Source organism: Rattus norvegicus, chromosome 3, assembly GCF_021556685.1.
Source record: "Rattus norvegicus strain SHRSP/BbbUtx chromosome 3, alternate assembly SHRSP_T2T, whole genome shotgun sequence".
NCBI lineage: Eukaryota > Metazoa > Chordata > Mammalia > Rodentia > Muridae > Rattus > Rattus norvegicus.
In genome coordinates this window covers 127,067,499-127,091,105 of record NC_141536.1, presented here as the reverse complement: position 1 = coordinate 127,091,105, position 23,607 = coordinate 127,067,499, and the positions used below count along the sequence as shown (strand labels likewise).

The 23,607-nt window shown below is 40.1% G+C and overlaps 1 protein-coding gene across 26 annotated transcripts in view; it reads left to right on the top strand.

Moving 5' to 3' along the window:
- Positions 1 to 23,607, top strand: part of Tasp1 (taspase 1) — a 237,062-nt gene that overhangs the window by 4,158 nt on the left and 209,297 nt on the right. For 17 of the 26 annotated variants that reach the window (XR_015682982.1, XR_015682980.1, XR_015682979.1 and 14 more), the window contains exons 2-3: positions 9,929 to 10,145; positions 18,697 to 18,764. Coding sequence is in view for 12 of the 26 variants with exons in the window: in XM_087652183.1 (XP_087508309.1) it covers positions 10,001 to 10,145; positions 18,697 to 18,764 (213 nt within the window). In the remaining 14 variants the exon portion in view is untranslated. 26 annotated transcript variants of the gene reach the window in all.

The following is a 23,607-nucleotide window of genomic DNA, read 5'->3' as shown; positions in this document are numbered from 1 at the left end:
TGTGTTAGAAGAGGATTATATAGTTATGAAAAATAATGTGCAAAGACCTAGGCTTTAGTGAGAAAATGAACTCATTTTTGTAAGTCAGTAAGGAACACCAAGACTGAACTCCAAGTTATAATTTTATTTCACTCTAGCTATAATTTTATTTCAAGTCAGAACATAAAAAAGCTAAAAAAAAAATCATGTGATTTGCTAAGAGGATTGTTTTTGAAAGATTGGCAGAAAGGACAGTTCTGGAGATGTTGAAAAGAGGCCTAGAGGCCTCACGAAGAAGCACTGTAGGTTGGCACGCTTGCCATGAAGAGCAGGGAGTCAGTCAAGGAGTGTAAGTAGGAGATTAAGAAGTATAGTTTATGGGAAGCAAGAACTTGTATCTTAGGCAACCTTGTTCAGATGAAGTATGTTTGTAAATGATTTTAGTTTTCAGGATGTATCGCTGTTAGTAGAATTTGCTATATACTCTAATACTCTTTGTTGTTGTTGTTTTGGTTTTGAGACAGTCACTGTGTACAGCCAAGGCTAGCATTGATTCTTCATTCTTCCCTAGTTTCTCAAGTGCTAGGATTATAGACATGTGCTACCATGTCCAGCTTGGGGCATATGATAACACTCCTAATCCTTTTTAATAAAACAAGCAAACTTAAAACCATTGTGTGTGTCCGTGCCATAGCACATGTGTGGAGGTAAGAGCCAACTTTTGGGAGTTGGTTCTCTGAGTTTGGAACTCAAGTCACCAGGCTTCCATGACAAATGCTTTTTAATTGGCTGAGCCATCTTGCTTTGTATATCCATTCTAGGAGGTTGTACCTGTTAGGCACAGGCACTCACAATGTACCACTCAGCTGTCTTTTCAGCACCTGTGTACTCATTAATTCTCTCAGAAGATTTTGCAGAGAATGAGAAAGTTGCTAGTGCTGAGAAATAATAATCACAATGAATTTTAATATTATTACTGGTAAGAAGTTGTGAAATGTTCATATTTAAATACATTATTCAGAAATGAAGGCAGTATGAAATGAGCTATAGAATTCTTTAAGGTATTTAAAATAGTTTGTGATTTTTAGTGGGGCTAGGTCAAATCATGGGCCTTAGATATGCAAGCTTAGCAGTCCAATGTACTTAATTCTCATTGCGTAGAACTTTAGTACTTGTGCATGCCTGTTCATTGAGAACATTTCATTTTGGGTGTTGCTTCAGAATTCAGCTGAAGCAATCGAGATTTTCCCTGAGCTAACGTTTGGTGTAAGTGTGCAGCAAGTTTCAAGTAATGATTAGTAATAACAGTGACAAGTAAGACAGACATATTGCAGGGTATTTAGTGTTAATCTAATGTCATGCCCCTACCCTGTCTGATTGGCAGAAATCAAATACCTCGATGCTTTCTTTTCTTATTCACCTACCTATATTTTCCATAAATTCATGATTCAGGAAGGTGAAATAGAAATAGCTCCTTTAGGAGTCTTTGACCATGCTTTACCTATATTCTTTTCTGAGGTAGGATTATTAAAATGTCACTTAGGAATCAATGTAAATCCAGAATATGGCATTTCCTTTGTTACAGTGTAGGGGGAGTCTCTTATAAGCAACACCTGTCAATAAAACACCCTCTGGGCTGAGGCAGGAAATAGAAGGTGTGAGACTGGCAGGGGAGGATTCTGGGAAATAGTGGGAGAATAAAAGGAGACCCAGGAGAGATGTGGAGAGTCTACTGAGATGCTGAGGAGACACTAAGGAAGAAGTGGGTCAGGAGAGGGAAGTAGGGGTAGACTTAGAATGGTTTGAATGGGTTAAATAATTGACAAGCTAGTCAGGGAATGAACCAAAGCTGTGGCCATGTGTTAGTCTTAGAGTTGTTATTTTGGGAACTAAGTGGCCAGGAGGAAAAACAGATTTATTTATTTTTTTACATTACAGCATTTTTTTATTTTTTATTTTTATTTTTTTTTTTATTAACTTGAGTATTTCTTATATACATTTCGAGTGTTATTCCCTTTCCCGGTTTCCGGGCAAACATCCCCCTCCCCCCTCCCCTTCCTTATGGGTGTTCCCCTCCCAACCCTCCCCCCATTGCCGCCCTCCCCCCATAGACTAGTTCACTGGGGGTTCAGTCTTAGCAGGACCCAGGGCTTCCCCTTCCACTGGTGCTCTTACTAGGATATTCATTGCTACCTATGGGGTCAGAGTCCAGGGTCAGTCCATGTATAGTCTTTAGGTAGTGGCTTAGTCCCTGGAAGCTCTGGTTGCTTGGCATTGTTGTACTTTTGGGGTCTCGAGTCCCTTCAAGCTCTTCCAGTTCTTTCTCTGATTCCTTCAATAGGGGACCTATTCTCAGTTCAGTGGTTTGCTGCTGGCATTCGCCACTATATTTGCTGTATTCTGGCTGTGTCTCTCAGGAGCGATCTACATCCGGCTCCTGTCGGTCTGCACTTCTTTGCTTCATCCATCTTGTCTAATTGGGTGGCTGTATATGTATGGGCCACATGTGGGGCAGGCTCTGAATGGGTGTTCGTTCAGTCTCTGTTTTAATCTTTGCCTCTCCCTTCCCTGCCAAGGGTATTCTTTTTCCTCATTTAAAGAAGGAGTGAAGCATTCACATTTTGGTCATCCGTCTTGAGTTTCGTTTGTTCTAGGGATCTAGGGTAATTCAAGCATTTGGGCTAATAGCCACTTATCAATGAGTGCATACCATGTATGTCTTTCTGTGAGTGGGTTAGCTCACTCAGGATGATATTTTCCAGTTCCAACCATTTGCCTACGAATTTCATAAACTCGTTGTTTTTGATAGCTGAGTAATATTCCATTGTGTAGATGTACCACATTTTCTGTATCCATTCCTCTGTTGAAGGGCATCTGGGTTCTTTCCAGTTTCTGGCTATTATAAATAAGGCTGCGATGAACATAGTGGAGCACGTGTCTCTTTTATATGTTGAGGCATCTTTTGGGTATATGCCCAAGAGAGGTATAGCTGGATCCTCAGGCAGTTCAATGTCCAATTTTCTGAGGAACCTCCAGACTGATTTCCAGAATGGGTTTACCAGTCTGCAATCCCACCAACAATGGAGGAGTGTTCCTCTTTCTCCACATCCTTGCCAGCATCTGCTGTCACCTGAGTTTTTGATCTTAGCCATTCTCACTGGTGTGAGGTGAAATCTCAGGGTTGTTTTGATTTGCATTTCCCTTATGACTAAAGATGTTGAACATTTCTTTAGGTGTTTCTCAGCCATTCGGCATTCCTCAGCTGTGAATTCTTTGTTTAGCTCTGAACCCCATTTTTTAATAGGGTTATTTGTTTCCCTGCGGTCTAACTTCTTGAGTTCTTTGTATATTTTGGATATAAGGCCTCTATCTGTTGTAGGATTGGTAAAGATCTTTTCCCAATCTGTTGGTTGCCGTTTTGTCCTAACCACAGTGTCCTTTGCCTTACAGAAGCTTTGCAGTTTTATGAGATCCCATTTGTCGATTCTTGATCTTAGAGCATAAGCCATTGGTGTTTTGTTCAGGAAATTTTTTCCAGTGCCCATGTGTTCCAGATGCTTCCCTAGTTTTTCTTCTATTAGTTTGAGTGTGTCTGGTTTGATGTGGAGGTCCTTGATCCACTTGGACTTAAGCTTTGTACAGGGTGATAAGCATGGATCGATCTGCATTCTTCTACATGTTGCCCTCCAGTTGAACCAGCACCATTTGCTGAAAATGCTATCTTTTTTCCATTTGATGGTTTTGGCTCCTTTGTCAAAAATCAAGTGACCGTAGGTGTGTGGGTTCATTTCTGGGTCTTCAATTCTATTCCATTGGTCTATCTGTCTGTCTCTGTACCAATACCATGCAGTTTTTATCACTATTGCTCTGTAATACTGCTTGAGTTCAGGGATAGTGATTCCCCCTGAAGTCCTTTTATTGTTGAGGATAGCTTTAGCTATCCTGGGTTTTTTGTTATTCCAGATGAATTTGCAAATTGTTCTGTCTAACTCTTTGAAGAATTGGAGTGGTATTTTGATGGGGATTGCGTTGAATCTGTAGATTGCTTTTGGTAAAATGGCCATTTTTACTATATTAATCCTGCCAATCCATGAGCATGGGAGATCTTTCCATCTTCTGAGGTCTTCTTCAATTTCTTTCCTCAGTGTCTTGAAGTTCTTATTGTACAGATCTTTTACTTGCTTGGTTAAAGTCACACCGAGGTACTTTATATTATTTGGGTCTATTATGAAGGGTGTCGTTTCCCTAATTTCTTTCTCGGCTTGTTTCTCTTTTGTATAGAGGAAGGCAACTGATTTATTTGAGTTAATTTTATACCCAGCCACTTTGCTGAAGTTGTTTATCAGCTTTAGTAGTTCTCTGGTGGAACTTTTGGGATCACTTAAATATACTATCATGTCATCTGCAAATAGTGATATTTTGACCTCTTCTTTTCCGATCTGTATCCCTTTGATCTCCTTTTGTTGTCTGATTGCTCTGGCTAGAACTTCAAGAACTATATTGAATAAGTAGGGAGAGAGTGGGCAGCCTTGTCTAGTCCCTGATTTTAGTGGGATTGCTTCAAGTTTCTCTCCATTTAGTTTAATGTTAGCAACTGGTTTGCTGTATATGGCTTTTACTATGTTTAGGTATGGGCCTTGAATTCCTATTCTTTCCAGGACTTTTATCATGAAGGGGTGTTGAATTTTGTCAAATGCTTTCTCTGCATCTAATGAAATGATCATGTGGTTCTGTTCTTTCAGTTTGTTTATATAATGGATCACGTTGATGGTTTTCCGTATATTAAACCATCCCTGCATGCCTGGGATGAAGCCTACTTGATCATGATGGATGATTGTTTTGATGTGCTCTTGAATTCGGTTTGCCAGAATTTTATTGAGTATTTTTGCGTCGATATTCATAAGGGAAATTGGTCTGAAGTTCTCTTTCTTTGTTGTGTCTTTGTGTGGTTTAGGTATAAGAGTAATTGTGGCTTCGTAGAAGGAATTCGGTAGGGCTCCATCTGTTTCAATTTTGTGGAATAGTTTGGATAATATTGGTATGAGGTCTTCTATGAAGGTCTGATAGAATTCTGCACTAAACCCGTCTGGACCTGGGCTCTTTTTGGTTGGGAGACCTTTAATGACTGCTTCTATTTCCTTAGGAGTTATGGGGTTGTTTAACTGGTTTATCTGTTCCTGATTTAACTTCGATACCTGGTATCTGTCTAGGAAATTGTCCATTTCCTGAAGATTTTCAAATTTTGTTGAATATAGGTTTTTATAGTAAGATCTGATGATTTTTTGAATTTCCTCTGAATCTGTAGTTATGTCTCCCTTTTCATTTCTGATTTTGTTAATTTGGACACACTCTCTGTGTCCTCTCGTTAGTCTGGCTAAGGGTTTATCTATCTTGTTGATTTTCTCAAAGAACCAACTTTTGGTTCTGTTGATTCTTTCTATGGTCCTTTTTGTTTCTACTTGGTTGATTTCAGCTCTGAGTTTGATTATTTCCTGCCTTCTACTCCTCCTGGGTGTATTTGCTTCTTTTTGTTCTAGAGCTTTTAGGTGTGCTGTCAAGCTGCTGACATATGCTCTTTCCTGTTTCTTTCTGCAGGCACTCAGCGCTATGAGTTTTCCTCTTAGCACAGCTTTCATTGTGTCCCATAAGTTTGAGTATGTTGTATCTTCATTTTCATTAAATTCTAAAAAGTTTTTAATTTCTTTCTTTATTTCTTCCTTGACCAGGTTATCATTGAGTAGAGCATTGTTCAATTTCCACGTATATGTGGGCATTCTTCCCTTATTGTTATTGAAGACCAGTTTTAGGCCGTGGTGGTCCGATAGCACGCATGGGATTATTTCTATCTTTCTGTACCTGTTGAGGCCCGTTTTTTGACCAATTATATGGTCAATTTTGGAGAAAGTACCATGAGGAGCTGAGAAGAAGGTATATCCTTTTGCTTTAGGATAGAATGTTCTATAAATATCCGTTAAGTCCATTTGGCTCATGACTTCTCTTAGTCTGTCTACATCACTGTTTAATTTCTGTTTCCATGATCTGTCCATTGATGAGAGTGGGGTGTTGAAATCTCCCACTATTATTGTGTGAGGTGCAATGTGTGTTTTGAGCTTTAGTAAGGTTTCTTTTACGTATGTAGGTGCCCTTGTATTTGGGGCATAGATATTTAGGATTGAGAGTTCATCTTGGTGGATTTTTCCTTTGATGAATATGAAGTGTCCTTCCTTATCTTTTTTGATGACTTTTAGTTGGAAATTGATTTTATTTGATATTAGAATGGCTACTCCAGCTTGCTTCTTCTGACCATTTGCTTGGAAAGTTGTTTTCCAGCCTTTCACTCTGAGGTAGTGTCTGTCTTTGTCTCTGAGGTGTGTTTCCTGTAGGCAGCAGAATGCAGGGTCCTCGTTGCGTATCCAGTTTGTTAATCTATGTCTTTTTATTGGGGAGTTGAGGCCATTGATATTGAGAGATATTAAGGAATAGTGATTATTGCTTCCCGTTATATTCATATTTGGATGTGAGGTTATGTTTGTGTGCTTTTCTTCTCTTTGTTTTGTTGCCAAGACGATTAGTTTCTTGCTTCTTCTAGGGTATAGCTTGCCTCCTTATGTTGGGCTTTACCATTTATTATCCTTTGTAGTGCTGGATTTGTAGAAAGATATTGTGTAAATTTGGTTTTGTCATGGAATATCTTGGTTTCTCCATCAATGTTAATTGAGAGTTTTGCTGGATACAGTAACCTGGGCTGGCATTTGTGTTCTCTTAGTGTCTGTATGACATCAGTCCAGGATCTTCTGGCCTTCATAGTTTCTGGCGAGAAGTCTGGTGTGATTCTGATAGGTCTCCCTTTATATGTTACTTGACCTTTTTCCCTTACTGCTTTTAATATTCTTTCTTTATTTTGTGCGTTTGGTGTTTTGACAATTATGTGACGGGAGGTGTTTCTTTTCTGGTCCAATCTATTTGGAGTTCTGTAGGCTTCTTGTATGTCTATGGGTATCTCTTTTTTTAGGTTAGGGAAGTTTTCTTCTATGATTTTGTTGAAGATATTTACTGGTCCTTTGAGCTGGGAGTCTTCACTCTCTTCTATACCTATTATCCTTAGGTTTGATCTTCTCATTGAGTCCTGGATTTCCTGTATGTTTTGGACCAGTAGCTTTTTCCGCTTTACATTATCTTTGACAGTTGAGTCAATGATTTCTATGGAATCTTCTGCTCCTGAGATTCTCTCTTCCATCTCTTGTATTCTGTTGGTGAAGCTTGTATCTACAGCTCCTTGTCTCTTCTTTTGGTTTTCTATATCCAGGGTTGTTTCCATGTGTTCTTTCTTGATTGCTTCTATTTCCATTTTTAATTCCTTCAACTGTTTGATTGTGTTTTCCTGGAATTCTTTCAGGGATTTTTGCGATTCCTCTCTGTAGGCTTTTACTTGTTTATTAATGTTTTCCTGTGCTTCCCTAAGTGTGTTCATGTCTTTCTTGAAGTCCTCCAGCATCATGATCAAATATGATTTTGAAACTAGATCTTGCTTTTCTGGTGTGTTTGGATATTCCATGTTTGTTTTGGTGGGAGAATTGGGCTCCGATGATGGCATGTAGTCTTGGTTTCTGTTGCTTGGGTTCCTGCGCTTGCCTCTCGCCATCAGATTATCTCTAGTGTTACTTTGTTCTAGTGTTACACTGTTTCTGACAGTGGCTAGACTGTCCTATAAGCCTGTGTGTCAGGAGTGCTGTAGACCTGTTTTCCTCTCTTTCAGTCAGTTATGGGGACAGAGTGTTCTGCTTTCGGGCGTGTAGTTTTTCCTCTCTACAGGTCTTCAGCTGTTCCTGTGGGCCTGTGTCTTGAGGTCATCAGGCAGCTTTCTTGCAGCAGAAAATTTGGTCTTACCTGTGGTCCCGAGGCTCAGGTTTGCTCGTGGGGTGCTGCCCAGGGGCTCTCTGCAGCGGCAGCAACCAGGAAGACCTGTGCCGCCCCTTCCGGGAGCTTCAGTGCACCAGGGTTCCAGATGGTCTTTGGCTTTTTCCTCTGGCGTCCGAGATGTGTGTGCAGGGAGCAGTCTCTTCTGGTTTCCCAGGCTTGTCCGCCTCTCTGAAGGTTTAGCTCTCCCTCCCACGGGATTTGGGTGCAGAGAACTGTTTATCCGGTCTGTTTCCTTCAGGGTCCGGCGGGGTCCTGCCGCTCCTGGGCCCTCCCCCACGGGAGCCCAGAGGCCTTATACAGTTTCCTCTTGGGCCAGGGATGTGGGCAGGGGTGAGCAGTGTTGGTGGTCTCTTCCGCTCTGCAGCCTCAGGAGTGCCCACCTGACCAGGGGGTTGGGTTTCTCTCTCACCGGGTCTGGGAGCAGAGACAGCATATGTTTTTATGCATACATTTCCCCTCCTTTTTTGAGCATATCTCATATAGGTTCAAGAACTCATTGTATAGATGAAGATGGCCTCAAGCTCCTGAGATGATTATTTACGTGCTTTAAAATACTTTTTTTAGCCAGATGTTTATGAGATTTCCATATCTGTATACCAAGAACTTCTTCATTCCTTCTAGTGGCTGCTTTTAATTGAATTGAATTAATTTATTTATAGTCCAGGTTCTAACTTGTAGTACCTGTTGACCTTGAATTTGTGACCCATCTGTTTCACGTGCTAGAATTATAGATACATACCACCAAACCTGACTCCCTTCCTTTCAGGTTAATATGTACTGATTATTTTTGCTTAATGTTGTCATTTAAAAAGTTTTGACATTGTCATGTTTTTTTTGAAATCTCATTGTTGCTTTTAAAATGGTATGTTTATTCTTAATTTAGAATATATTCTGACCTTTTTGTTGTACTAAACCTGGATTGTTTAATGTTTCGAGTGTGTAAACCATAGTGAGAAAAATTCGAAGCAAAGTTCAAGCATAGACTTTTTGAAAATTGTTTTATTCAGTTTTGTCTCATTACTTGCCTGTGGAGAGTATCATGCTTCTTATGCTGACAGCTCTTTGACGGAGTGCTTGTTTAATTTCTTGGTTTTGTTAGCATTTGTGCTTTATAATTGCACTGATCAGCCTTGAACTGATGGTCTGGAGAGAGTTTCTTCGTGAGAACAGCAGTGCTGCTCTGTCATCCTGGCACTCAGGAGGTTGTGGTAGGCCAGTCATGAGGCAGGCAGCTCAGGCCAGCTTAAACCAGGTAGTGAGATCCCGTGCCAACAAACCAATAACACATATTCAAGCTGATGAGAAGCCTCACTGGTAATGTGCTTGCTCTGTAAGCCTGGCAACCAGGGTTGATCCCCAGAACCCATGTAAAGGTGGAAAGAGAGAGAGAGCAGACTCCACAGTGTTGTCCTCTGTCTTTCACCCCACCGTCTAGTGCACATGCAACAGTAATCAATAAACATTCAAAACCTCTTCACATGTAGGTATGGATTTGTAGCTTTCTTTAAGCAGAAAGCTGTTTTTATATCAGTGCTTGTGATCCTGAAATATCCCAGAGATCAGCTGGTGTGCAGGGGAAATAAAGTGTTAATTACACTATGTTGGTTTACTTTACTGTAGGTAACAGGGAGACAAAATTTGGACTACATTGGGTTTTTTTTTCTTGTAGTGTTTTTTTTTTTTTTCTCAAAAGATAGGATTTCATTGTGTAGCCCAGAGTGTACTGGAACTGGCTAAACAGAATAGTCCAGCCTCAGGCTCAGTGATTCTCCTGCCTCTCTGATAATGATGTGTGCTGCTATACCCCTCCAGGAATAGGTCTCTTTATAGTAAATTGTTTGTTTCTGTGTTTTCAGACAAATACTGTTGCTGGGCAGAGATTAAGGTGTAAACTTTTCATGTTCTTTTATTGTTATCCAGTTCAATAATCTTAAATATCTATTTTGTGAAATATGTGTGTATACTTTTTGTAAGTGATGTGCATGTTGGTAGGAAGAAATGGAGGTAATCTTTTGCTATTTTTCTTTAGGGTGACTCCTTTTGCAGTTTCTTTTGCATGGAAGGATGCTCTTTTCCTGATAGAAGATGATAATCTTGGAGAATGATCATGGAGAAGGGGATGAATTCTGGAGAAGGACTGCCTTCCAGATCCTCTCAGGCATCTGCTGCTAAAATAACAGTCAAGGAGTTAGAAACACAGCAGCCCTGTAAGGAGAAACGAGGGGGCTTTGTGCTGGTGCATGCAGGTAAGGCCTTGCAGGCAAGGTGGAATGGAAGCTGAAAATAACATTTTCCTTTCCTTGCTTTGTAGAACAATGAGGACTGTACTTTGTATCTGTCAGGGGAGCCTGTTAGCTATTAATGGAGTGAAGGCCTATTCTACACCCTGGTTGGAAAGTCTTCAATGAGACGTCTTCCAATGTCTTCCTTATTTCCCTTTACCTTATATAACACACCATGCATATGTCTAGATCAGTATGTTAAAATCCAAATAATCTTTACATTTCCATCCATCCATCCATCCATCCATCCATCCATCCATCCATCCATCCATTCATTTGCTTTGTTGTTGCTGTTTACCCCCAATAAAATATAGTCCTGGCTGTCCTGGAACTCTCTGTAGACCAGTCTGGCTTTGCATTTACAGAGATCTGCCTGCCACTGCTTCTGCCTCCCAAGTGTTGGGATTAAAGGTATGCGCCACTATGCCTGACTTGAAACCAAAGTATTTAATTCTGGCTTATGTTTTATAGAATAATGCTACTGAAAAATACTTTTATGCTTCATTTTAGAAAATGGCCATCTTAAAGTACAATTACAAAATTATATAGATACTTAGTTTTTTTAAAATATTCATTTACTTATCTATTTATATATAACATTTTTTTAAATTTAATATTTAATTAAATATTAAATAGAAATAGAAAATATTAGATATAAAACATAACTAAAGACACTGGAGGCATAAACTGAGATAAAAACTGGCCAGCTCAGTGAGGTAATTTTATTTTCTTAACTATATACAAGATATCTATCTATAAGCCTGTTTCTACAATTAAACTGCTAGCTCTTTAGAAATCTCTTTCTCTGTGTGTCATTCTACAGAGCCAGTCTACCTTCCTCTTGAGCTTTTCCAAACCCAGGAGGCCTCCTTACCTCTCTTTGCTAGAATATGTTTTTCCTGAATCCTGTCAACTGCTACTTGGTAGTTCCTACAAGCCCAAAGAGAAAATTCCTATCTCTCTTACCTGAAGCTTCTTCCCTGAGGGCTTTTCATGACAAAAGTCTAGCTCCTCCCCATCACACTCGCTGGCTGAACCAGGTCACTGTCATGGTGGGGGGATGGGAGTGGCTCCAAACCAAGTCAGTATTCCCTCCCTACTTCCCCAACCATTTCACTTTTATGGTGGGGTAGCTCAAGGCTAAGTGACAGTCGCCTTGGGTCATAGAACGAAGACCAGAAGACTTCTCCCAAGAACTTTCCATTCTTTAGCATCTGACACTATTTTAAGTTTTTATATTTTTCTAACAATTAGTTTTTCACTGTATAATAATCAAATACCTGTAACATGTATGTCTGTATCTGTCTAGGCCTGAGCACCTCATGGAAGTCAGAGGCTAACTTACAGGGTCAGGTTTCTCTACCATGTGGGTTAGGGAATTGAACTCAGGTCAGTAACCTTGGTGGCAAGCCCCCTTACCCACTGAGTCATCTTGACAGCTAATAGTTCAGCTTCGTAAGACTGTTTTAGTTTCTCTTTGCTCTCTATAGATTCAATCATTCTTTATGAAATGAACTGACAATTTAAAGATTAATGGGAGAAAAACTAGCAAACTTATTAACATGCATATGTGTACTATCTTTTGAGACTCAAAGAAAGGGCCAGATGGTTGACAGCTTTTGAGCTACAGAGAGAGCAGCTTGAGATACCTGTGAGGGAGGTCATGACAGGTTATGAGAGGAGAAAAAGAAGAAATAAATTGTGAACAGATGTTGTCTTATTATAGAGATAATTTGTCAGGTTACACTCATCAGAAGCCTGTCATCCTGTGGCAGTCTTTTGACAGGGATAATTTGATCGTCTCTTTACTAGATATAAGGAAGCCAGATAAGGGGTCTCCCGAGGAGTCCTGCTTCTGTAGTAATATAGTTGTCTTATGTAGTGCAGATCTCCTTCCCTCCAGTCCTCTGTCTGTAGGCCTCCTGAATGCCATCTTATATTATGCTAAATAAGTATATTTTGGTAATGGTGAGGTGGCTTAGTGGGTAAAGGCACTCGCCACCCAGATGGAAACCTAAGTTCAATTTTGGAATCCACATGGTAGGAGAGCAGATTCCTACAGATTATCTTCTGATAACTTGATATCTCCACATGTGTGTACTTCTGCGTGTACTTGCATGCACATACCTACACACAAAAAAAATAAATAATGGATGTAAAATAATTAAAAGAATTCTATTTTGAGGTAGATCACTTTACCAGCTTGTATTTTCCCAGTATTATAAGTGAAGACCCTGAGGGCCAGAGACTGAGTGGCTTAAATGACTCCAGTTGCACTGCTGAGCTGACTGATAAACCCTTAATTGACTCTAAGTTTTTGGCTCTGTCTCATCCTATGAGCTGTCCACCTAACAAGGACCATAAGAACACATAGAGGATTCACCATCTTTAAGGAGGCATGATTTTGAGGGCAGATCTTTACTTTTTGGACAGTATTCGTTTTATTGCATTGTAAACTTCATGACATCTGCAGAGAAAGAGTAGCAAGTCTCCTCTTAGCTTTGCCCAGACTAGCCTTATCTCTCATGAAACTAATATCTTGTCTGGTAATTAACCGTTGGCTATTTTTAGACTGGACAACTTGCAACATAGAACCTATTCCAGAGGGATTACCAAACACAAAATACAGGAAGTTTAATTTTTCCGTGTGTCTTTTTCATTCCCTCTCCCCTCCCCCCATCTATCATACCCCCTTTTTCTCCTGGGATTTGCTACTTTTGTGCACTAGACGATTGCCTGGTCACTGAGGTATATCATCAGTCTTTGCTTTTCCATTTAATTTTTAAAAGTTATTCATTATTATTGTGTGTGCACATACTGTGTATGTGGTGTGCTTGTGCTGTGGTGCATGTGTAGAGGTCAGAGGACAGCACTGTGGAGATGGTTCTCTCCTTCCACTTTTCCATGGTTTCTGGGGATCAAGCTCTGCTTGCTAGGATTGCCACAGGCACTGCACCTGCTGAGCCATCCAGTTGTTCTCCCCTCCCCCATTATTATTTTTGTATTTATATTTTAAGACATGGTCTCACTCTAGCCTAGCCTGGCCCAGAACTCAGTTTTGTAGCCTAAGTTGTCCTGGAACTCAGTTCTTCAGCTTAGCTCTTTAATGCTGATACTGCAGACATGAGCCACCATATGTAGCTTAGCTTACAGATGTAGTTTAGCCTCAAGCTAAGGGACTTGTATACCACAGGCTTGCCTCATACCTTTGAGTCTCCTGCCTTGGCATGGCTGCTAATCTGGCTAACTCCCTTTTCCTTTCTCACCCCTCCCACTCCTGACTCCCTTTCCATGTAGGCACTTTGCAAAGAGGGGCGGAGAGATTGCTCAGAGGTTAAGAGCTCTTGCTGCTCATGGCACACTTGAGTTCAGTTCCTAGAAATCACATCAGGCAGCTCAGAGCCTTGGTATTCATGGTAACCCAAACAGATACAGAGTTTTAAAAAAGAACAGGATTCATGAGACAAATTAGGGAAATTACTCAGTTAAAAGTAGGCCCGGGACTAGCTCCTGTTTTTGGATCTCTGCTTTAGTATCATCTCTACAGCTCTGTGTCAGTGATGTGGCCATCATAAGCTGTCTTTAAAATTGCTGGGAAAAAGTACAAAACCACCTGAAACTTGGACAGATATTAACAGCTTTAGATTGCTTGGGAAACTTTGCTTTTTTTTTTTTTGACTGTCATGTTTCTGTTCTTCTTTCAGACACGTATTTGAAGATAGTGTCTTCTGGCTAAAGACTGTGGTAGAGGCCAGAAAGAATAGGGTTCAATCTGGGTTATGACAGGAAATTGTGTGATCAAGAATAACCTCTGTTTCTCTCTTTCAAGTACTGGTCATGCCTGCCTGTTTAGTCAGCTGAGATGAGATCAGTTCAGGGTGGCAGGGCCAAAGATTATTAGAAATTCAGATAGATTGTTGATTACAAACAAGACTCTATTTCATATACTTATGGACAAAGATTATATATTTCACATAATGTACAACTCTTTTGTTCAGCATTTGTCTTATCCAACATTTAGTTATTTGATTAGAGAGTTTTGCTCTTACCTAGCTATTCTCAACATTGGCTAACCTGATACTGATAAAACCAAAAGAGTCAGCTGTGTATGGGGCACGTGCCAATCTCAGCACTTCACAAACTGGCAGGAGGATACCATGAGTTTGAGACAAGCCTGAGTGCCAACTGGAGCCACCCGAAAAATCCAAATCAAACAACTAACCAGCCAGCCAAAGGGGAAAAGAAAGCCAGAACAAAGTAGCCACTTTTAAATGTTTGATAAAATATTTATTTTATATTTCAATATATGCATGTGAATATAAGTGCCCAGAGAGGCCAGAGAGAGTTTTAGGTCCTCTGGAGCAGGACTTACAGGTGTGAGAGCTCTGAACTGAGCTGGGGTCCTTTATAAGAATGGTGCATGCTCTCAACCACGAAGCCATCTTTCAGCCCCAACCTTTAATCTTAAAATAGAAAAGCAGAGACTTATGTGTACATAGTGAATGTCATTGTCACTTGCAATAGAGAGAGACCATAACTCATACAGTGCAAACATAATAGTTTTTGATGTGTACCATTGCATGGGAGTGCCCTGCATGCTGAGCCTGTCTTTCCTTTGTCAAATAGAACTAAGCAAGCATTAACCAGAATCTAAAGATCAATTGGGTCCATGCTGAGCCCCAATTTTCTTTATACTCAGAAGAATTTATATGCTAAGCTTGTTTGTCAGTAATATCTCATGACTTAGGAAATATTGCTGAAAAGTTGGGGCCCCAGAGATGGAACACAGCAGACCTAGGATCCCCTAAGACTGCATCTATTAGTGTAGAGTACAGCATCTCTGATAGTCTATTGATAACTCCTGCTTCATTTTCTTGTTAACTTCTAAGCAATTATCCTTTAAAAAATTACTTTTTAGCATCATGAAGGCTAGCTGGTAGGGAAAGAGTTTCCTAATTAATTCAAGATTGATTTTTATGTCCTAGAACTGAGGTGTGAAGTGTCTTCAGCAATTAGGTATTACCAACTAGTTATGGTGGACAGGCAGGAGAAAAGACAGTAGCTGATATTGTTTTGGGTACTTCTGGGGCCACGTGGCCAATAACTCATTGGGAGGTAACTTGTGTATGACACAGCTATTGGATATTTTTTATTTACATTTCAAATGCTATTCCCTTTCTTGGTTTTCTGTCCATAGACCCCCTATCTTATCTTCCTCCCTCTTCTTCTATGAGCGTGTTCCCCCTCCCCAACTACCCCCACTTCCTGCCTCCCTGCCTGACATTCCCCTACACTGGGGGATCGAGTCTTGGCAGGACCAAGGGGTTCTCCTCCCATTGGTGCCCAATGATACCATCCTCTGCTACATAGGCAGCTGGAGCCATAGGTCTGTCCATGTGTATAGTCTTTGGGTAGTGTATAGTCTTTGGTTTAGTCCCTCAGAGCTCTGGTTGGTTGGTATTGTTGTTCTTATGGGGTTGCAAGCCCCTTCAGCTCCTTCAGTTCTTTCTTTACTCCTCCAACGGGAACCCTGTTCTCAGTTCAATGTTTGCTGCTTGTATTCGCCTCTGTGTATCTGTCATGCTCTGGCCAAGCCACTCAGGAGACAGCTGTATCAGGCTCCTTTCAGCATGCACTTCTTGACATCAGCAATATTGTCTGGGTTTGGTGGCTGTATGTATATGGGCTGGATCCCCAGGTGGAGCAGGCTCTGAATGGCCATTCCTTAAGTGTCTGCTCCAAACTTTGCCTCCATATCTCCTCCTATGAATATTTTTGTTCCCCCTTTTAAGAAGGAGTGAAGCATCTGCGTTTTGGTCATCTTTCTTCTTGAGCTTCATGTGGTCTGTGGATTGCATCTTGGGTAATTTGAGCTTTTGGGCTACTATCCACTTATCAATGAGTGCATACCATGTGTGTTTTTTTTTTTGTGTTTGGGTTACCTCACTCAGGATATTTTCTAGTTCCATCCATTTGCTTATGAATTTCATGAAGTCATTGTTTTTGATAGTAGAATAGTACTCTATTGTGTAGATGTACCACATTTTGTGTATCCATTCCTCTGTTGAAGGTCACCTGGGTTCTTTCCAGCTTCTAGATCTGGGACCACAGTACTACACGATATCTGGTAGATATCTTGCCAGAAACACACATCCCAACTCCGTGGCAGCCCAGTGTCTGTGCTGCCATACACTCTCCCAAAGTCAAATCGCCATAAGAAAGAACACACAACCTAATATCCTCTGATCCAATTGATACGATATAATTGCCCACCTAAACATACAAGGCCCTGTACATACCCATCCCTTAAGAACATTCATAACAACCTGTAAAGGTACAGAGTGGAATCTTAAAATCAGCCTCCATGTTCTCTCTGCGGCTTTTCCTCCAGTCTCCAATCTCCTTCCGTTTCAGTCTCCTCTTTCCTCAAACTTTTCTCCCACCCATCTTTCCTTCAGACCCAATGACAGGCCTTGTTCTATCTTGTACCTGCCTCCCCTGTATGACATCATCCTACCGGTGACCTCCCTCAGGTTAATTTTTCCAGTTCCATCCATTTACCTGCAAATGCCATGATTTTATTTTTCTTTACAGCTAGGTAATATTTCATTGTACATCCACTTGCCAGTTTGTTGGATATCTAGGTTGATGTTGTTGGGTATCTAGCTTGATTCCATTTCCTATGAATAGAGTGTCAGTGAATATGGATATGCAAGTATGTCTGTAATAAGATAATACATATCTTATGAACACATATAAGTCCTTTGGGTACATATATCCAGGAATGGTGTAGCTGGGTCATATGGTTCTATTTTCTAATACTTGATTTTTATTTTTCCTTTGGTTTTAGAGAACTATGAAGACAAGTTTGAGCAAGACTGATAGAGGCTCTGTGAACTTTTAGCTCTCTCTCATGAAACAGAATTACTTTTTGGGCCTGAGCGACTGGAGTTGCTTAGCATTGCTTCTCTTGTTCCAGCTCTCTGTAATACTGTTCGTGGGTCAGTTTTTCTCAGCCTTGAGGAGACTTGTGTTATGATTCTACTGGACCCACAGGAGAGTTGTGAACTTGGACATAGAACTTAACCTTCCTTAGCTTTGACCTCTGTGGAGTCTCATGGAGGAGAGGGTCAAACTAAAGAACTTTAATAAGAATCTAGTCTTCCAGAGTTTAGCATTCTTGGTTCTCCTCTTCCTCTTGCTCCCCTTCCTCCTTCTACTCCCACCCCTTTAGCTGAGTCCCTTTAATTAGAAATGAGGGGCTTGAGAGAGGACTCATTAAGAGCATTAGAGCAGAGTTCTATTCCCAACACCTCCATAGTAGTTAACTGCCTGTAATTCTAGTTAAAAGGGATCTAGTGCCCTTTTCTGGCCGCTGTGGACACTGCATGCAAATGGTGGACAGTCATTATTAATGCAGACAAAACACCTATACATATAAAATAAAAATGCATACATTATAGAAGAAGGGGAGGGGGATGGGATAGGGGCTTATGTCCAGGAAACTGGGAAAGGGAATAACATTTGAAATGTAAATAAAAAAAAATCCAATTTAAAAAAATATCAGGAAGCACTTGCTCTTGAAGAGGACCCAAGTTCAAATCCCAGCATTGATGTTACTTTCTTCTGTTTTTCTTGGCACCTGCGTGAATGTGCATATATGGATAGACACACAGACATGACATCAAAAGTAATAAAAATAATTGTTTAAAATTTATTTATTAACTTGTCTGATGTGGGTCTGAGAAACTGAACTGGGTCTCCCTGGAAATGCTGCAAGTGTTCTTAACCACTGACCCGTCTCTAGTTCTGAGAATCAACTTTCTTAAGGAAAGTAGTTTATTTGGAGCCAAACTGTTAAGTAACTTTCTGGGTATTTAAAAGACAGCATCAGGGTTTTTGGAGTCATGAATTCCTGAGAACTTTAGATTCTAACTAGTAATTTCTTGAATAGTGGGGCTTTTAAATGATCACTGAAGAGGGACTTCAAGCTTCTTTGTTCCTGGCATCACCTGCATTATCAACTCCATACCACAGGAGCTCCTGGGTTCAGCAGTTTTTTTGTTTTTAATTAAAAAGTTACATTTATTTATTTGGTTATTTATTTAATTTGTGTGGTAGTGATAGTGGAGGGGCCATGCTAGAGGACATTTATGAAGATCAGTACACATGGGAAGGTCGGAGGACAACTTGTGGGAGTTGCTCTCTCTTACCACATCTGTCTCTGAACTAGAGCATAGGTTAAGTTCTCTGGCTTGCTGCAGGCATCTCTCTGGTCCTGAAGAGTTCTTGACAGGGGTGGGGAGTGATCCTGTGAAGGATCTTTTGTGTGCAGGAGCTCTGACAGGACAGTCTTTTGAATAGGGAGAAAAGCATGCTATCACACGTTAGCTTTTAGGATGTCATACAGCTAAGGCACTGACTGGGATTGTGTCTGCGTGGACGGCTCTTCTCATCTGGGGGGCCCAGGGAGCTCAGTGGTAACTAACACTTGGTTTTTGTTTTCCTACCATAGGTGCAGGCTATCATTCTGAATCCAAAGCCAAGGAGTATAAACATGTATGCAAACGAGCTTGTCAGAAGGTATGAGCAGAGGGAGTGCAGTGCTTGTGATTTTACACATGGATCTGTACCTTGAGAGTCAAAGTTTTCAATTTCATTCCTAGTGAGGTTTGGCTGGATCCCAAAGTTATTTTACTCATGTTTGTTGGGCTTAGTTTTCGTTCACCTGTGTTTTTTATTTATTGAATGATGTTTAGCTTTTTCCTCTCTGTCTTCTGAAGTCTATGCTTTTGTAGTTATGGGTACATACAGCCTTTTAACATTTAGTGTCCTTTTAAGCATTTTCAGAATGACTGAACTCTATGGGCTCTTGTTATGAGGTCAGTGTCTTTTCTTTCTTTCTTTCTCTCTCTCTCTCTCTCAAAAGATTTATTTATTTTGTTTATATGAGCACACTGTTGTTGTCTTCAGACACACCAGAAGAGGGTGTTGGATTCCATTACAGATGGTTGTGAGCCACCATGTGGTTGCTGGGAATTGAACTTAGGTCGTCTAGAAGAGCAGTCGGTGCTCTTAACTGCTGGGCCATCTTTCCAGCCCTTCTTCCTCTCTGTAAAATAGTTGTTTGTTTTATTTTTCTTTTTGAGGGTTTTTTTTTTCTTTTTCTTAATATAGAGTAGAGTTCACTCAGGGCATGGGGAGGGGAGTTAAGAGGGTAGTAGGGCAGAGAGGAGTGGGGAGGGAAGAGAAGAGAAAAGAAGAGAAGAGAGAGAAGTAGAAGAGTAAAGGAGTAGAGTGGAGGAGATGGGCCATGAGCACATGGAAAGGAGGGAGGGGATTGGGAGAGAGGGACAAAGAGGGGAAAGGAGCAAGAGAGGAGCAAGGAGCAAGGACTCTTACACACTCTTTACACATACAGAATGTTAATTATATATGGGTATTTTACTTTTATTTATATTCAAATGCCATTTGTAAGAATGATACTTTATCAGAGATATGAGCTTTCTTTTATTAATGGATTGCCATAAATTGTGAGTATTTTGTTATAGGGATTTTATCTAATACACACACACACACACACACACACACACACACACACACACACACATCCTTAAACATTTATGTTTTTCAAGTATGAAATCTTTTCATTATCTGGAAAGAAATTTTTATTTTTCTATAGCTTTTGTCCTATAAATTTAATCTATTTTGACCTATAATCGTCTTCAATTTATGTAATGATTTACTTTCTTTTTTATATTTATTAAGTTTTTTGCATTATGTGTATGAGTGTTTTACCTGCATGTATGTGTATATACCACATGCATACTTGCTGCCCTGGGAAATCAGAAGAAGGTATTAGGTTCCTAGGGATTGGACTTAGAAATGCTGTGAGCTGCCATATGGGTTCTGGGAACTGAACTTCTTGGATCCTCCACAAGAGCAAGGGCAACAAGTGATCTTAATCACTGAGACCCTCTAGCCTCATGAATTGGCTTTCTTTTCTTTTTTTGAGCCAGGATCTCTCTACATAGCCCTGGCTGACCTGGAACTCATTGTGTCACTATGTGGACTAGGCCTGTCTGCCCTTGCCTCCATGTGCTGGGATTAAAGGCATGTGCTGCCACCACAGCTGGTGTGAATTATCTTCTTCAAATTTTAGTTATGTATCTGGGGCTGGGGCTGGGGCTGGGGCTAAGGCTAGGACTGGGGCTGGGACTGGGGCTGGGGCTGGGGCAATGGTTCCGTGGGTAAGAGCACTTACTGCTTTTGGAGAGAGCCTTGGTTCAGTTTTCAGAACCTATGTGGATGCTCAGAACTATCTGTAACTCCAGTTCTGGGGGAATCTGATATCCTCTCTGACTTCTGAGGGCACCAGCCATATGTGGTACCCATCCAGACATGCAAGTAAAACACTCATAATGTACAATGAAGAACAACAACAAAAAATTTAACTAGAAATACATTGTTAGATTTTGGGCTTTGTTTTTGTTAATTAAATTAGAGTTTTAATAGTTCATCAAAAAGCCAATTTTTCTTTTTTCTTTTTCTCCCCTAAGTTTAGGCCCAAGAAAGGTAATTTTTATAGACCTTTACTCTGTAGAATGTATTACAAAAGAGTATTCTGATATAAAAAGACATTATAGAATTAAGAATATTTTTGAAAACAAATTTTCACCTGTGGATCATTCTTCTTTTTAAATTAATACACATCCCTCACCCCAAATTTCGAAGCCTCGGCTGGACTTGAATTTGGAACTCACACATTCTTCCTGTTTTAGCCTTATACCTGAGATTAAAGTTACAGTTTTGAATTGAAGCTCTTCTATTATCAAAATAAAAACTTTTTAAACCTATAACGTGTCCCATAAACATATTTCATAAAGAGACTAGGGACTTTTCTGACCTTTATGGGTATATAATTATAGAATATAACAGTTTCCTTTATGATTAGTTTCAGCTGAAGTCAGTGCCAGGACAGGAAAAGGTTAATAAGCTGGTAAAATGGCAGAGGCCTTGGTGGAGAGGGCTCCTATCAGCTTGGCTTGGCTTGGTTAGTTGGTCTGAAAGGTGCTTCTTGCCAAAGCTCAGGAGAAGTAGAAGGTATGGCGGTGAATCACGTGCCCGTGATTCTTAATTTTTTTGATATTTTAAACCTCTAAAAAATTTTAAATTAACAAATTCCTTAATTTCCTTATTTCTGCTGTCATTACTATAATTTACAGAGCAATACATTTGATGTAATGAAAAGAGAACTCAAAGCAATAACAGATAAAAGCCCTGAGCAGTATTTATGTAGCTGACATCAGAACATCGGTCAGTAGTTTAGATTTTGCAGACTGTGGCTGGGATAGTTCTTCCCAGGAAGGGAGGGCTCCCTGCTTCAGCTGCAGTGACTGCTCTGACTGGATCCTCCGTCCTTCTGTGGCGCATGTTTACTGTTCGTTCCTCTAATGCATTCGGACAACTGTCTCAAAGGACCTGCAGCTTTTCTCACATCTTGTTCTCTGTCCTGCTGAGAGCTGTAGCCTGTTCGTGTTTTATTTTAAAATCTTCTGCTGCCATATCCACCATTTCTACCATCGGATCCGAACTTACCACCGCGGGTACTGCCTGAGCTGCTTCTATCAAAATTGCTTCCCTTCATGGGTCCATAGTTTGATTGCTGTTGTCCATTATAATTTCTGAAGTCATTATAGTTTCCATCATCATTATTATTTTCATTAGAGTTTCCTCCTTCATTATAACCATTATACATTAATAAAGACATTCCAATAAAATTTTAACGAATTTTAAAATATCCTATGGCTTTATATATTTGATTATAATTTTTGAAAGTTCCTTTTTGTAATATCAAAATAAATTATATTTTTAAAGAGTAAAGTCTTAGAGTATAACCATAATTTTTTGAAGACAAGGCCAATTTTTAATTTTTTAAAAAATAGTTTAAATAATCCAGTGTTCCTAAAATCAATATCAAGTGCATCATTTTGTTGTTAAAAAGTTTGGTTGCCAGCAAGAAAAATTCTTGTATAGGGACACATGAAGGTGCAGCTTTAATACCTCACTAAAGAGACATTGTTTTAAATTTTATCTTTTATAAGTCTGGTTTTTAGGTCAGGAACTCCAGAAAAACATCATCCCAATTTAAAAGTATCTTTAGAGACCTGGGTTGGCTGTTGCTATGTGTTGTTGCCCAGAATGGCTCCCACCCTGAGTTACCAGTTTTAAGCTCTCTTTTGCTAAGGATGTTACAGATTTTTTAAATCATACCCAATAACTTATAAGCCAATTAATTTATAAGCAAGACATGCAGAACATGTATTTTAACAGCACACAGAAACAAACTTGGAATGGCCTCACACACTTAGATATTTAGAATAGATAAGGCAAATGTTTCTTACTTGTTCGAGGTATAATTTCAAGGGAGGAGCTCCTTGCCACTTGCTGAACCCAATTTTCATAGCTATCAGTTTTCTTACCAGAGATGTTGAGAAGCTGCCGACCCTTTTATGAGCATCTTGTACAGACAAGCAGCCCTTGGCAGAGCTTCTCCAGAAGTGCTAGACTCCTAGCTACAGGAACAGGGCTCCCAGGACAGTTTATCAGTTTCTGTCATACCAGTTCAGGCTGCTTTTTCCCTAAAAGTCCTCAAAGTGAGTTAAAGCTAAGTCAAGGGGAAAATGGCCAGCAGATGAAGTCTTAACCATTGTTCCATTGAGTGTGAAACACAAAGCAACAATCAAGCAACAAAACAAAACTAGACTGACAGACATAAGACTGACAGACATAAGACTGACAGGCATAAGCACACCCTTGCATCGAGGACAACTGAAAGAGGGAGGAGTGAGAAGTGACTCAGACATCCCACCAAAAGGTTCTGGATATCCCATAGTGAAGGAGTTACAGCTAGAGAAGAGAGGCACAAAAAGCAAAATGAAACTGGAAGACAGAAAACAAACAAAACCGAGTTCTTTCTTCTTTTTTTAAAGATTCATTTATTATATGTAAGTACACTGTAGCTGTCTTAGACACACCAGAAGAGGGCATCGGATCTCATTACAGATGGTTGTGAGCCACCATGTGGTTGCTGGGAATTGAACTCAGGACCTCTGGAAGAGCAGTCAGTGCTGTTAACCACTGAGCCATCTCTCCATCCCAAAACCATACAGTATTCTCTGACCAAGTTCAACTCCAAAGTGGCGGATTGTATTCCAACCACTTAGTCAAGAGGAGTTCCTCTGTCCTTCAGACCCAAGGAAACACTGCGTCTAGTTTTTATACCTTGGGTCTTGCCAGAATGTACCACAAAGGAGACTAAACATACAAACAAGCAAAAAACAAAAAGAAAAAAAGAAAAGAACTGTGCAGGTGCAGAAAAAGTCTTCCCTACTTATGGAAGGCCCAGATGGCTTAGAGTGTTTGC